A 12,978-nucleotide genomic window follows, 5' to 3' on the forward strand; every position below is an offset into this window, starting at 1 on the left:
CAATGAATACACCCAGCTAACCAGTAACTTTTTCCCGCTGTAGCTGCCATTTGCTCAGTTATTCATATATTGATATAGAATTAAAATGTAAAAAACGTTGCTGTTGTCAGAATGTTTCTAGAACAATAAGACAGTCAAATAAAAGCCCAAGCTTTGTTCAGGGAACCTTCTCTCGTAGTGTTTAGATGTTATAAGAGGGGTTCTGTTTCTAGACTGGTCATTGAATGTCTCTGGATAGAGGAGCGTTATTCCCTACACTTTCAAAGAACATTTAAAAGCACATTGAAAACACTTTTGTGTATTGTGCTTGTTAGATAGCAGTGTGCTACTTTGCATATTGAACAAATCATTTTGTTTGCGTGTGTGTGTATGTGGCCCTCAGAAAGTGTACCGCTCTGACCTGAACTACCTGCGTGGTGTAGCCTGGATCAGCACCGGGGCCCTCCAGATGGAGGGCTTCAAAAGGGCCACAGACCTTATTAGTGAGGTGAGTCAAACTCCACTCTTCTATAACTCTGTCCTTAGCTGCCACCCAGGGGAGACTTGGGCCAGAATTAAATCAAAGCAGAGTAATCGACAAGCGCATTGTACTTGACTCCGCAGCGCTTACCATGAGTGCGATCTTGCCTTTAAAAGGTGCATTGTCAGTACCATGCAGGCAACTGCTCTAGCCCTCCGACCGTCTTTCAAATGAGAGGCTAAACTGAGGTCCTGACTCTTTGTGGTCAATAAAGATACCATTGGACTTATTAAGTATAGTATGTTAACCATAGAAATAGAATGTTGAAATGTATGCAGTGCACACATGACTGAAAGTTGATTTGGATAAAAGTGTCTGCTAAATGGGGTATATTATTATATGTTAAATTGTTTCAACATCACAGTCTCTGGACTTTTTCGGCTGGCGCTAAGGCAGTGCTCCTGTCAAATGCATGTTAGTTGGCAATTTTGGCATGTAACAACTGGCACTCTGGAATTTCCCACCCCTTGCACCATGTTCAGCAATTTACCTGTCTAACATCAGCTCACTTTCGCTGAGGGAGAGGGGTAGCAATATTTGAGGTGTGTCCTTAAAAACAAGTGATAGTTTCATACAGAGCAAATGAGGAGAATTAAGAATCACAAAAAGCACATCCTAGAGGTAACACAGTTGGTAATGGCATGGATTTTTAGAGTGGAAACGCAGCCTATCCAGCCATGATGAACAGTGGCCATATGCTCATGGAACCTGATATGTTATTTTTGTGCTGCTGAACCTTGTATTTAGAAACTTTTTTTCCCCCAATTCGTTACATTTGATTAATAACCAAGCATAGCCTCACCTCTCCTCAATGAAGGCTGTTTATGTTATCTTTCCCAATGTATTCGCCAAGTAGCCAAGTTCATGATGCTGTTGACCTTAACAATGGCCCCAGGACCATTGGAAGCAAAATAGCACCATAACATCAAAGATCCACCACCATATTTTACAGGAGGTGTGGGGTTATTTTCTGCTTACGCGTTCTCATTTCAATGCCAAATCCACCACTAGTGTGTGTAGCCAAAGAGCTCTATTTTCATGTCATCTGACCAAGGCATCGGTTCCAATCTGCCGTGTAGCAAACTCCAGGTGTTTACATTTGTTGGATGACATGAAAATAGAGCTCTTTGGCCATGTACACCAGTGGTGGTTTTGGTGTTGAAATGAAAATGCATGAGCAGAAAAGAACCCCATCTCTACTGTGGATACTTGATGTTATGGGGTTATTATCGACTGGTCCTGGGGCTTTAAGGTCAACGGCATCATGGACTTTACCCAGTACCAGGACATTTTAGCCATAAACTTGGTGGCTTCTGCGGCAGGGTGAGTTTCTTAGGAACAAGTCTCTGAAAGTCCTCGAGTGGCCCCGATAGAGCCCGAATTTGATCTCACTTCAACGTCTCTGGAGAGACCTGAAAATAGCTGTGCAACGACACTTCCCAATACAGGCGTGCCAAGCTTGTAACATCATACCCAAGAAGACTTGAGGCTGTAATCTCTGCAACAGGTGCTTCAAAAAAGTACTGCGTAAAGCGTCTGAATACTTATGTAAATGTTATATTTCATTTTTTTTGTTATAAATTTACAATTTCTATAAACCTGTTTTTGCTTTTCCATTATGGGGTATTGTGTTAAGATTGATGAGAGAATTAAATATATATATATTTTAGAATAAGGCTGTAACTTGAAAAAAGTCAAGGGGCCTGAACTTTTCGATTGTACTGTATATGGATAGGGCTAAATTGAAATGTTTCCTACAGAAGAAATATGAACACCACGTGCAAAAGCATGGTAGCAATTGAAAGCAAACCCTTTGGAGATGATAGGGAAATGATTAGACCAAAGTTGAATCGTGTCAGGTGATTTTATATTTACTGTACTTTCACTGCATTTGTTGATAATTAAATCTGAATACTCTGGATATATTTAGTAACATGATAAGAATATTATTTGAAAATGTGGGGCAGGTGCAACGTATGACAAAACATTTACAATTGTTTGAGTGAGTAACTTGTCTTCCAGTGGCCGCAAACCTCTCTGAAGTGTGCGGGTTCCTAAGTAATTTCAATGCACTTCTATGACTGTAAGAAGAGTCTTGAACTGTAAGGTGCTTTTCAATTATTTAAAAAAAAATCTCTCCTAGTGCCGTTTAGGAACTAGAGCACACGTGTAGTTGTTTGGTTTCGGAACACAACACTGGATCTCCACCATCACACAATTACTGTTGTTGTTTACGCAATCCAACACAGCCCATTATATATCGCAATCTTGGTCAGGTCGGCATAATTTAAAAGCTTGTTCTATAGCCAATATGACTAGCAAAATGAAAAAATACAATCCTACAGTGTTAGGCTTTGACAAGGCAATTCAGAGAAACAGATTGTAATTTTGGTGCACATACAAAGGAGTCATGAGTGCATTCAGGTGCGTGTCCTGCGGCAACATTTATTCACAATAGACAAACAGGCTCATTCTGTTCAGAACAATCCAGGGTATGACGCCATGTCATCTTGTGACTGTACATCAAACATCGTGATCATAAACGTTGCCACGGTATATGACATGAGTTTTGGAGATGTGAAGTGCAAATTTGGACTCATTGGTGGTTGACTTGCTTTATGCAGTATTTGTATTCATTATGGATCCCCATTACTCTTCCTGAGGTCCAGCAAAATTAAGGCAGTTTATACAATTTTAAAAACATAACAAATTTACAGATTCCACAACACACTGTGTGCCCTCAGGCCCCTACTCCTCCACTACCACATATCTACAGTACAAAATCCATATGTACGTGTGTGTATAGTACATATGTTACAGTGTGTGTGTATGCATGTGTCTGTGCCCATGTTTGTGTTGCTTCACAGTCCCTGCTGTTCCATAAGGTGTATTTTTATCTGTTTTTTAAATGTAATTTTATTGCTTGCGTCAGTTACTTGATGTGGAATAGAGTTCCATGTAGTCATGGCTCTATGTAGTACTGTGTGCATCCCATAGTCTGTTCTGGACTTAGGGACTGTGGAGAGACCTCTTGTGGCATGTCTTGTGGGGTATGCATGGGTGTCTGAGCTGTACAGCAGTAATTCAAACTGACAGCTCGGTGCATTCAACATGTTAATACCTTCTCTCATAAATACAAGCAGTGATGAAGTCAATCTCCTCCACTTTCAGCCAGGAGAGATTGACATGCATATTTTTAATATTAGCTCTCTGTGTACATCCAAGCGCCAGCCGTGCTGCCTTGTGCTGCCTTGTGCTGAGACAATTGCAATTTTCCTAAGTCCTTTTTTGTGCCACCTGACCACACAACTGAACAGTAGACCAGGTGAGACAAAACTAGAGCCTGTAGGACCTGCCTTGTTGATAGTGTGGTTAAGAAGCAGAGCTTTCTTATGGACAGACTTCTCCCAATCTTAGCTACTGTTGTATCAATACAGTGCCTTGCGAAAGTATTCGGCCCCCTTGAACTTTGCGACCTTTTGCCACATTTCAGGCTTCAAACATAAAGATATAAAACTGTATTTTTTTGAAGAATCAACAACAAGTGGGACACAATCATGAAGTGGAACGACATTTATTGGATATTTCAAACTTTTTTAACAAATCAAAAACTGAAAAATTGGGCGTGCAAAATTATTGAGCCCCCTTAAGTTAATACTTTGTAGCGCCACCTTTTGCTGCGATTACAGCTGTAAGTCGCTTGGGGTATGTTTCTATCAGTTTTGCACATCGAGAGACTGAAATGTTTTCCCATTCCTCCTTGCAAAACAGCTCGAGCTCAGTGAGGTTGGATGGAGAGCATTTGTGAACAGCAGTTTTCAGTTCTTTCCACAGATTCTCGATTGGATTCAGGTCTGGACTTTGTCTTGGCCATTCTAACACCTGGATATGTTTATTTCTGAACCATTCCATTGTAGATTTTGTTTTATGTTTTGGATCATTGTCTTGTGGAAGTCAAATCTCCGTCCCAGTCTCAGGTCTTTTGCAGACTCCATCAGGTTTTCTTCCAGAATGGTCCTGTATTTGGCTCCATCCATCTTCCCATCAATTTTAACCATCTTCCCTGTCCCTGCTGAAGAAAAGCAGGCCCAAACCATGATGCTGCCACCACCATGTTTGACAGTGGGGATGGTGTGTTCAGGGTGATGAGCTGTGTTGCTTTTACGCCAAACATAACATTTTGCATTGTTGCCAAAAAGTTCAATTTTGGTTTCATCTGACCAGAGCACCTTCTTCCACATGTTTGGTGTGTCTCCCAGGTGGCTTGTGGCAAACTTTAAACGACACTTTTTATGGATATCTTTAAGAAATGGCTTTCTTCTTGCCACTCTTCCATAAAGGCCAGATTTGTGCAATATACGACTGATTGTTGTCCTATGGACAGAGTGTCCCACCTCAGCTGTAAATCTCTGCAGTTCATCCAGAGTGATCATGGGCCTCTTGGCTGCATCTCTGAACAGTCTTCTCCTTGTATGAGCTGAAAGTTTAGAGGAACGGCCAGGTCTTGGTAGATTTGCAGTGCTCCTTCAATTTCAATATTATCGCTTGCACAGTGCTCCTTGGGATGTTTAAAGCTTGGGAAATCTTTTTGTATCCAAATCCGACTTTAAACTTCTTCACAACAGTATCTCGGACCTGCCTGGTGTGTTCCTTGATCTTCATGATGCTCTCTGCGCTTTTAACGGACCTCTGAGACTATCACAGTGCAGGTGCATTTATACGGAGACTTGATTACACACAGGTGGATTATATTTATCATCATTAGTCATTTAGGTCAACATTGGATCATTCAGAGATCCTCACTGAACTTCTGGAGAGAGTTTGCTGCACTGAAAGTAAAGGGGCTGAATAATTTTGCACGCCCAATTTTTCAGTTTTTGATTTGTTAAAAAAGTTTGAAATATCCAATAAATGTTGTTCCACTTCATGATTGTGTCCCACTTGTTGTTGATTCTTCACAAAAAAAATACAGTTTTATATCTTTGTTTGAAGCCTGAAATGTGGCAAAAGGTTGCAAAGTTCAAGAGGGCCGAATACTTTCGCAAGGCACTGTATGTTTTGACCATGACAGTTTACAATCCAGGGTTACTCCAAGCAGTTTAGTCACCTCAATTTGCTCAATGTCCACATTATTTATTATAAGATTTAGTTGATGTTTTAGGGTTTAGTGAATGATTTGTCCCAAATACAATGCTTTTAGTTTTAGAAATATTTAGGACTAATTTATTCCTTGTCACCCACTCTGAAATGAGTTGCAGCTCTTTAAGTGTTGCAGTCATTTCAGTCGCTGTAGTAGCTGACATCTATAGTGTTGAGTCATCTGCGTACATAGACACACTGGCATTACTGAATGTCATTAGTAAAGATTGAAAAAGTAAGGGGCCTAGACAGCTGCCCTGGGTAATTACTGATTCTACCTGGATTATGAAGGAGAGGCTTCCATTAAATAACACACGCTGTGTTCTGTTAGAACACAATATAGCATGGGGTGTAAAGCCATAAAACACACGTTTTTCCTGCAGCAGACTGTGATCAATAACGTCAAAAGCCGAACCGACATCTAACAAGACAGCCCCCACATTTAATTAATCAATTTCTCTTCATTTGTGTAAGTGCTAAGCTTGTTGAGTGTCCTTCCCTATAAGCATGCTGAATGTTTGTCAAATTGTTTACTGTAAAATAGCATTGTATCTGGTCAAACACAATTTTTTTCCATAAGTTTAATAAGGGGTTGGTAACAGGCTGATTGTTCAGGCATTTGAGCCGGTAAAGGTTGCTTTATTATTCTTAGGTAGCGGAATGACTAGCTTCCCAACAGACCTGATGGTACACACTCTCTAGTAGGCTTAAATTGAAGATGTGAAAAATAGGAGTGGCAATATCATCCGCTATTATCCTGAGTAATGTTCCATCCATGCTGTCAGACCCCGGTGGCTTGTGATTTTTGATAGACAACAATAATTTGTTCATGTCTTTCATACTAAATTTACGGAATTTAAATTTACAATGCTTGCCTTCCATAATGTGGTCAGATATACTTGGATGTGTAGTGTCAGTGTTTGTTGCTGGCAGGTCATGCCTAAGTTTGCTAATCTTGCCAATGAAAAAATAATTAAAGTAGTTGGCCAAATCAGTTGGTTTTGGGATGAATGAGCCATCTGATTCAATGAATGCTTGAGCTGTTTTCCTTTCCCCCCAAAATGTAATTTAAGGTGCTCTAAAGCTTTTTACTAGAATTCTTTACTTCATTTATCTTTGTTTCATAGTGTAGTTTCTTCTTTTTATTCAGTTTAGTCACATGATTTATCAATTTGCTATACATTTGTCAATCAGTTGTGCAGCCAGACTTATTTGCCATTCCTTTTGCCTCATCCCTCTCAACCATACCATTTTTCAATTCCTCATAAACCCAAGGGGATTTAACCGTTTTTAGTCATTTTCTTAGTGGTTGCGTACTTATTAGTAACTAGAATACGCAATTTCATAAATGTGTCAAATGCAGCGTCTGGTTGCTCCTCATTACACACCACAGACCAGCAAATATTATTTACATCCTCAACATATGAATCACTACAAAACGTATTGTATGACCTCTTATACACTATATTAGGCCCAGCCTTTGGAACTTTGGTTTTCCTAGATTTTGCTACTATACTGTGATCACTACAACCTATGGATCTGGACACTGCTTTCAAGATGATTTCTGCAGCATTAGTGAAGATGTGATCAATACATGTTGATGATTTCATTCCTGTACTGTTTGTAAATACCCTGGTAGGTTGACTGACAACCTGATCCAGGTTACAGGTACTGGTTGCAGTTTGAAGTTTTTTCCTGCTCGATGAAAGACAGTTAATATCTATATCATCCAGAAAATATACCTCTGTTTATACCACATACATTATCAAGCATTTCACACATGTTATCCAGACACTGACTGTTAGCACTTGGTGGTTTATTGCAGCTTCCCACCAGAATGGGCTTTAGGTGAGGCAGATTAACCTGTAGCCATATTACTTCAACAGTATTTAATCTTTACAGGAATGTGGTTCTGAATATAAACAGCAACATCTCTACCATTTGCATTTCTAGCTCGATTCCTCTGAGCGCACATGATGATTATAGTTAGCGGTATTTATTATAATCATCAATGTCTCATCTTTCAAAGTATATTGAGTACTCTTACAGCATTTCCCTCACTCAGACAACAAAAACTGTGCAAAAGTTGCCCAATTCGCAGGAGGGAAACTTCTTGGTGTGTGCGGTGCTCATGTTCAGAACGGCTGTCAGTCAGAACCCATACAACAAAGTGAAGTGAAGTGAAGTGCAGAGCCAGAGCCCTGACATCATTTATAGCATGTTACTGGCCAGGCACTGCATTCCAATTTAGGTGCTAATCAGTGCCCAAATCTGTCATTTTCAACCTTTTACGAGTGCAAAAGGCTATACATGCTGTGTTGTGTGCTCATTCCTTTATCATTGATATGTTCTAGGCTATTTTAAGACCGTAACGAGCATCAGGTACTGCTAGAAGGTCCATATTTTTGTGAGACATTACATTAGTCACACAAAACATGAATAAACTATTTACCTATCCATTATACATGCTTTATTGCAAGGTGTTATTATATAGCGCTACCTAATATACTGGTATGAAAATGTTAACCTCTTCATTCTTTCCTCTCCAACAGAAAAACTACCGTCAGCAGCCCTACTCCTTCAAGCACACATCTGTCGCAGACTCACCAGACATTGTCCATGCCAAACTCTGTAATAAGCTTACCAACGAGGTGAGATGTGCCACTTATCGTTACACCGAGGTGACATCTCTTCACATAGTCCTGAACAGACATTCAAAATATCAATTTTTGTAACATTTTCTTCTCATCAGCGCCTGTACAAGATGAAAGGGGAGAATGACAGGCATAACTACACAATGACATTGGAGAGACCAGAGATAACACAGGCTAAGATCAACGCGGCTAACTTCAGCGAGGTATTTCTGTCTTAGCCTAAGTCCGAGATACAATTCATTGTATTAGCCCTTGTTTATACGTGGTCACAACGTGTACTTTTGTCCTGATCTTGTCCATGTTCTGATTGTGCCCACATTTTTAATCCGGTGTAGATGATTAAAACACGCAGCCTGACCACTTACCGGAAGAAGACCCAATTTGCACCTTGCATTAAAATAATTTGCATAACAAGAAACGCATGTTAATGCCAGGTCTAAATGCAAACGATGCACATAATGTTTGGCATGTAAGCAGATTTGCCTGAGGACCTCCGGAGGTGGACGAGCTCACTTTGTGTTCCGATCTCAGCTCAGTGTAAATGCAATCAGGCCAGCCTGACAACATACAGTGGGCAACATCAGTGCATCATCAGTGCATCAAGAGAGCAACGGCAGAGCGGACCATTGGACATGCCCTTAAATATTTCAATCTGGATGATATATTTTTTAAGAGGATCAATGCCATTGGAGAATTAACATCTCAACTAAAATGTGGCCGTTTTCGGGCGATGTTGTTACATTATATCATTGTTTCTTCCTCAGAGCACAGATTATGAGTATAGTTAGTCTATCAATTTATCATCACCATTCAATGTGATCGCACTCTTGTGCTCTCTTTCCTTTCAAACTCCCCGCCAGTTCTTTGGTCTGTGGTATTTTAGGCCTACATGCAGTAAACAAGAGCAAGATTGCATCAAAAAAATGTAATACATTTTAGAATAAGGCTGTAAGGTAACAAAATGTGGAAAAAGTCAAGGGGTCTGAATACTTTCCGAATGCACTGTACTTGGGGTACCAGTACTGAATCAATGTGGAGGGGTACCAGGTAATTGAGGTAGATATGTACTTAAACAGAAGTTAGGGATAAAATGACTAGGCAACAGGATTGATGATAAACAGTAGCAGCAGCATATGTGATGCAGTCTGAGTTAAATAGTTGCACTACTAACTATTTAGCAGTCTTATGGCTTGGGGTTAGAAGCTGTTTAGAGTCCTGTTGGTTACAGACTTGGTATCTGTAGTGCTTGGTACGCAGTAGCACAGATATCAGCCTATGACTTAGGGGGCTGTCTTTGTCTTTGACAACTTGTAAAGCCTGGTCTAGAGGTCCTGGATGGCAGGGAGCTCAGCCCCAGTGATGTACTGGGCCTTACACACTACATTTTAGTCATTTAGCAGCCGCGCTTATGTAGAGCGACTTACAGTAAGCAGTGCATACATTTAAATACTTTTTTTCGTACAGGTCCCCCTCAGGAATCGAACACAACCCTGGTGCTGCAAGTGCCATGCTCGAAAAACTGAGCTACACAGCACTACCCGCTGTAGTTCTTTGCGGTTGGATGCCAAGCAGTTGCCATACCAAGTGGTGATGCAGCCAGACGAGATGCTCTCAATGGTGCATTTGTAGAACCTTTTAAGGATCTGTCGAATATTTTCAGCCTCCTGAGGGGGAAGAGACATTGTCGTGCCTTTTTCATGACTGTGTTGGTGTGTGTGGACCATGATAATTCCTTTGCAAGCGGAAGCTCTCAACCCGCTCCACTACAGCCTCATCTATGTGGATGGGGGCGTGCTCGGCACTCCTTTTCCACGATCAGCTCCTTTTGTCTTGCTGACGTTTAGAGTAGAGTTTGTTGTCCTGGCACCACACTGCCAGGTCACTGACCTCCCTATAGGCTGTCTCATCAGGCCAACCACCATCGTGTTGTCAACAAACTTAATGATGGTGTTGTAGTCATGCGCGGCCATGTAGTCATGTGTGAACACACACCCTTGAGGGGTCCAAGTGTTGAGGGTCAGCATAGCGGATCTGTTGTTGTCTACCCTCTCCACCTGGGGGCAGCCCATCAGGAAGTCCAGGATACAGTTGCAGAGGGAGTTGTTCAGTTCCAGGATCCTGAGCTTAGTGATGAGCTTGGAGGGCACTATGGTGTTGGACACTGAGCTATAGTTGGTGTTGATGACCAGCCTTTCAAGCCTTTCAAGGCATTTAAAGGCTACAGCTGTGAGTGCTACAGGGCAGTAGTCATTTAGACACGTTACCTTGGCATTCTTGGGCACAGGGATTATGGTGGTCTGCTTGAAACATGTAGGTCAGGGCTGCCCAACCCTCTTCCTGGAGATCTACCGTCCTGTGGGTTTTCAGTCCAACCCTAATTTAACACAACTGATTCTGCTAATTAGCTGCCTGTCAACAAGACCTTAACTATCTGAATCAGATATGCTAAATTAGTTGGCCTAAGTCTTAGCTAGAGTGTTTGTTAAAAAGGTTTTGCAGCAATTGTATCTTTGTATTGAACCTTTATTTACACAAGGAAGTCCCGTTGAGACCACGTCTCTTTTGCAAGGGAGCCCTGCTTCACAAAAAAATGCTGCCAGAAATACAATGTAATTAGTGATACAATTACAACATTAAATGCGGGATCATGAGAAATCCCAAAATACAAATATAATGATTAAAGACACGTACATTAGTCTTTACCAGAACCCTAAAATGATTGAAAGGCACTAGTTCATGTAAATAAAAAGGAATTTCAAGAGTTAGCCATTACTGTGAGCAAGTAAGGTATTTCATACTTCTGTAGGAGGAGCGATGTAAGGTAAAATGGTTGTTTCTGCATGAAAGCTTTGTAAGTGAATAGAAGGCAATGTTGCGTTCTCTGTGTTGCCAGTGATGGCCAGCCCACATTCTGATACAGATTTACATTTACATTTAAGTCATTTAGCAGACGCTCTTATCCAGAGCGACTTACAAATTGATCACAGTGATGTGTGCAAAATTGGTCACTCGTAGCAGAGTGCACTATGATAAACAACATCCAGTGGTTTTTAAAGTAGTGGCAGCTGGGTTCATATAGATAATGTTGCCATAGTCAAGGTCTGATGGGAAAGTTGACTCAATACTTTTTTTCCTGCTATCAAGGCACAGTATATTTATGTAGAAGAAGCCCAGGTTAATTATCAGTTTCTTTGTTAGCTCATATGTTTTTTAAATGTGTTTTACATTACAACTTGTCATCACTCCAAATTCCAAGGTATTTACATTAGGGGACTTGCGCAATTTGTGTTCCATTTAACGTGCAAATATGTAAGTCTGTATAGTCAAAGTTGTGCTCTAGAGAATATTATATAGGCCTACTTTTTTTATCTGCATGCAGTACCAGTTTAAGGTCAAGAGTTTTTTGTATGACATTAAAAGCCATCTGCAGATCAGCTATAGCCTGGTTCAGAGAGGAGGCAGAAATGTACAGCCGTGTCATCAGCATAAAAGTGTAGCTTAGTTATTTACTACTATTTACTGCACTTAACATCTATAGTAAGCAAAGAATCAAGCACGTCCTTGTCTGTAAACTGATTAAAGGAAAACAAGGGATCCCTAGTGTCTGTTGAGCTCCACACTGTCTACAATCTGCATAGAAACATAAGGTAGAGCTTACATTCTCAAATATTGAGAGTAAAAAGCATCACATATTTCTATTTTGATGGGCCCAGGGGCCAGCGATGGGGCCAGAAACTGACATGATTTGGGCAGCGAGATGTAATCGTTTTCCAAAATGTAGATACCATCAGAAAGGGAGTCTAGATAGTAAGTTGATTTTGACAAACCGCCCAGGTGTAATGACGCACCTTATGATGGGATCTCCAATGAACAATTGTAACATTAGATGATAAATGATATGAATAACTGATCCAGTCTACGTTAAGGCTTATGAAGGCTCTGGCAAACCAGGGCCTGGACTTACTGATGGTTTGTTTTCCTCTTCAGACCAAGTACAGGGAGTCATGGCACACTCTAAGGGCTCAGGGCTACAAACTGACCATGCAGGACATCCCCTTCCAGGCTGCCAAAACCTCGATGGATTTAGCCAGCGACGTGAGTAATACTCCGTTTATGAATGCACTCTTTGAAAGTACAGTAGTTGTAATAGCCATTTTTAAATATTAGAAAATGTGCTAGAATTGTGTAAGAAATATAAAGAATATTACCTGGAGAAATAAATATGTTTTGAACCCATTTTATTCAGGTTATTGTACCACCTGCTGGCCATTCCTGTTACTAACACCTAGAACCAGTTTATATATGGCAATATGGCACCATTTCCATGTTTTTCATTTCATATCTCTCCTTATCCTTTGGCTGTTTTTGTTGGATCATTTTGTATCTTTTTGAGTTTGCGTTTTATCATCATTATTATCTTGGATTTGTTCAAATAACCTGGAAACAATCAATGCCTTCATTACTCAACATTTGAAACTGAGTTCATAACTGAACTTAGTGAGTAATAAATATGTTAATAATTGCAATCGAGAAATGTACAGTTGTTTTATTGGAAGATGAGTTGTAACCCTTACCTGTATTTTGGTGTCTAATAGACATGGCGAATTAGAACATTAGAACAGAAGCCATAACAACGGTAGAATGTGGTTCCAAATCTCAGCTGTT

At 40.5% G+C, this 12,978-nt stretch overlaps 1 protein-coding gene across 4 annotated transcripts in view; it reads left to right on the forward strand.

Moving 5' to 3' along the window:
* LOC124039944 (nebulin-related anchoring protein) overlaps positions 1-12,978 on the forward strand; it is a 107,449-nt gene that overhangs the window by 61,671 nt on the left and 32,800 nt on the right. For all 4 annotated transcript variants that reach the window (XM_046356525.1, XM_046356526.1, XM_046356527.1 and 1 more), the window contains 4 exons: positions 383-487; positions 8,212-8,310; positions 8,412-8,516; positions 12,301-12,408. In XM_046356525.1, the coding sequence (XP_046212481.1) occupies positions 383-487; positions 8,212-8,310; positions 8,412-8,516; positions 12,301-12,408 (417 nt within the window). The remainder of the gene's footprint in view (positions 1-382; positions 488-8,211; positions 8,311-8,411; positions 8,517-12,300; positions 12,409-12,978) is intronic.

Source organism: Oncorhynchus gorbuscha, linkage group LG07 (assembly GCF_021184085.1).
Source record: "Oncorhynchus gorbuscha isolate QuinsamMale2020 ecotype Even-year linkage group LG07, OgorEven_v1.0, whole genome shotgun sequence".
Lineage (NCBI taxonomy): Eukaryota > Metazoa > Chordata > Actinopteri > Salmoniformes > Salmonidae > Oncorhynchus > Oncorhynchus gorbuscha.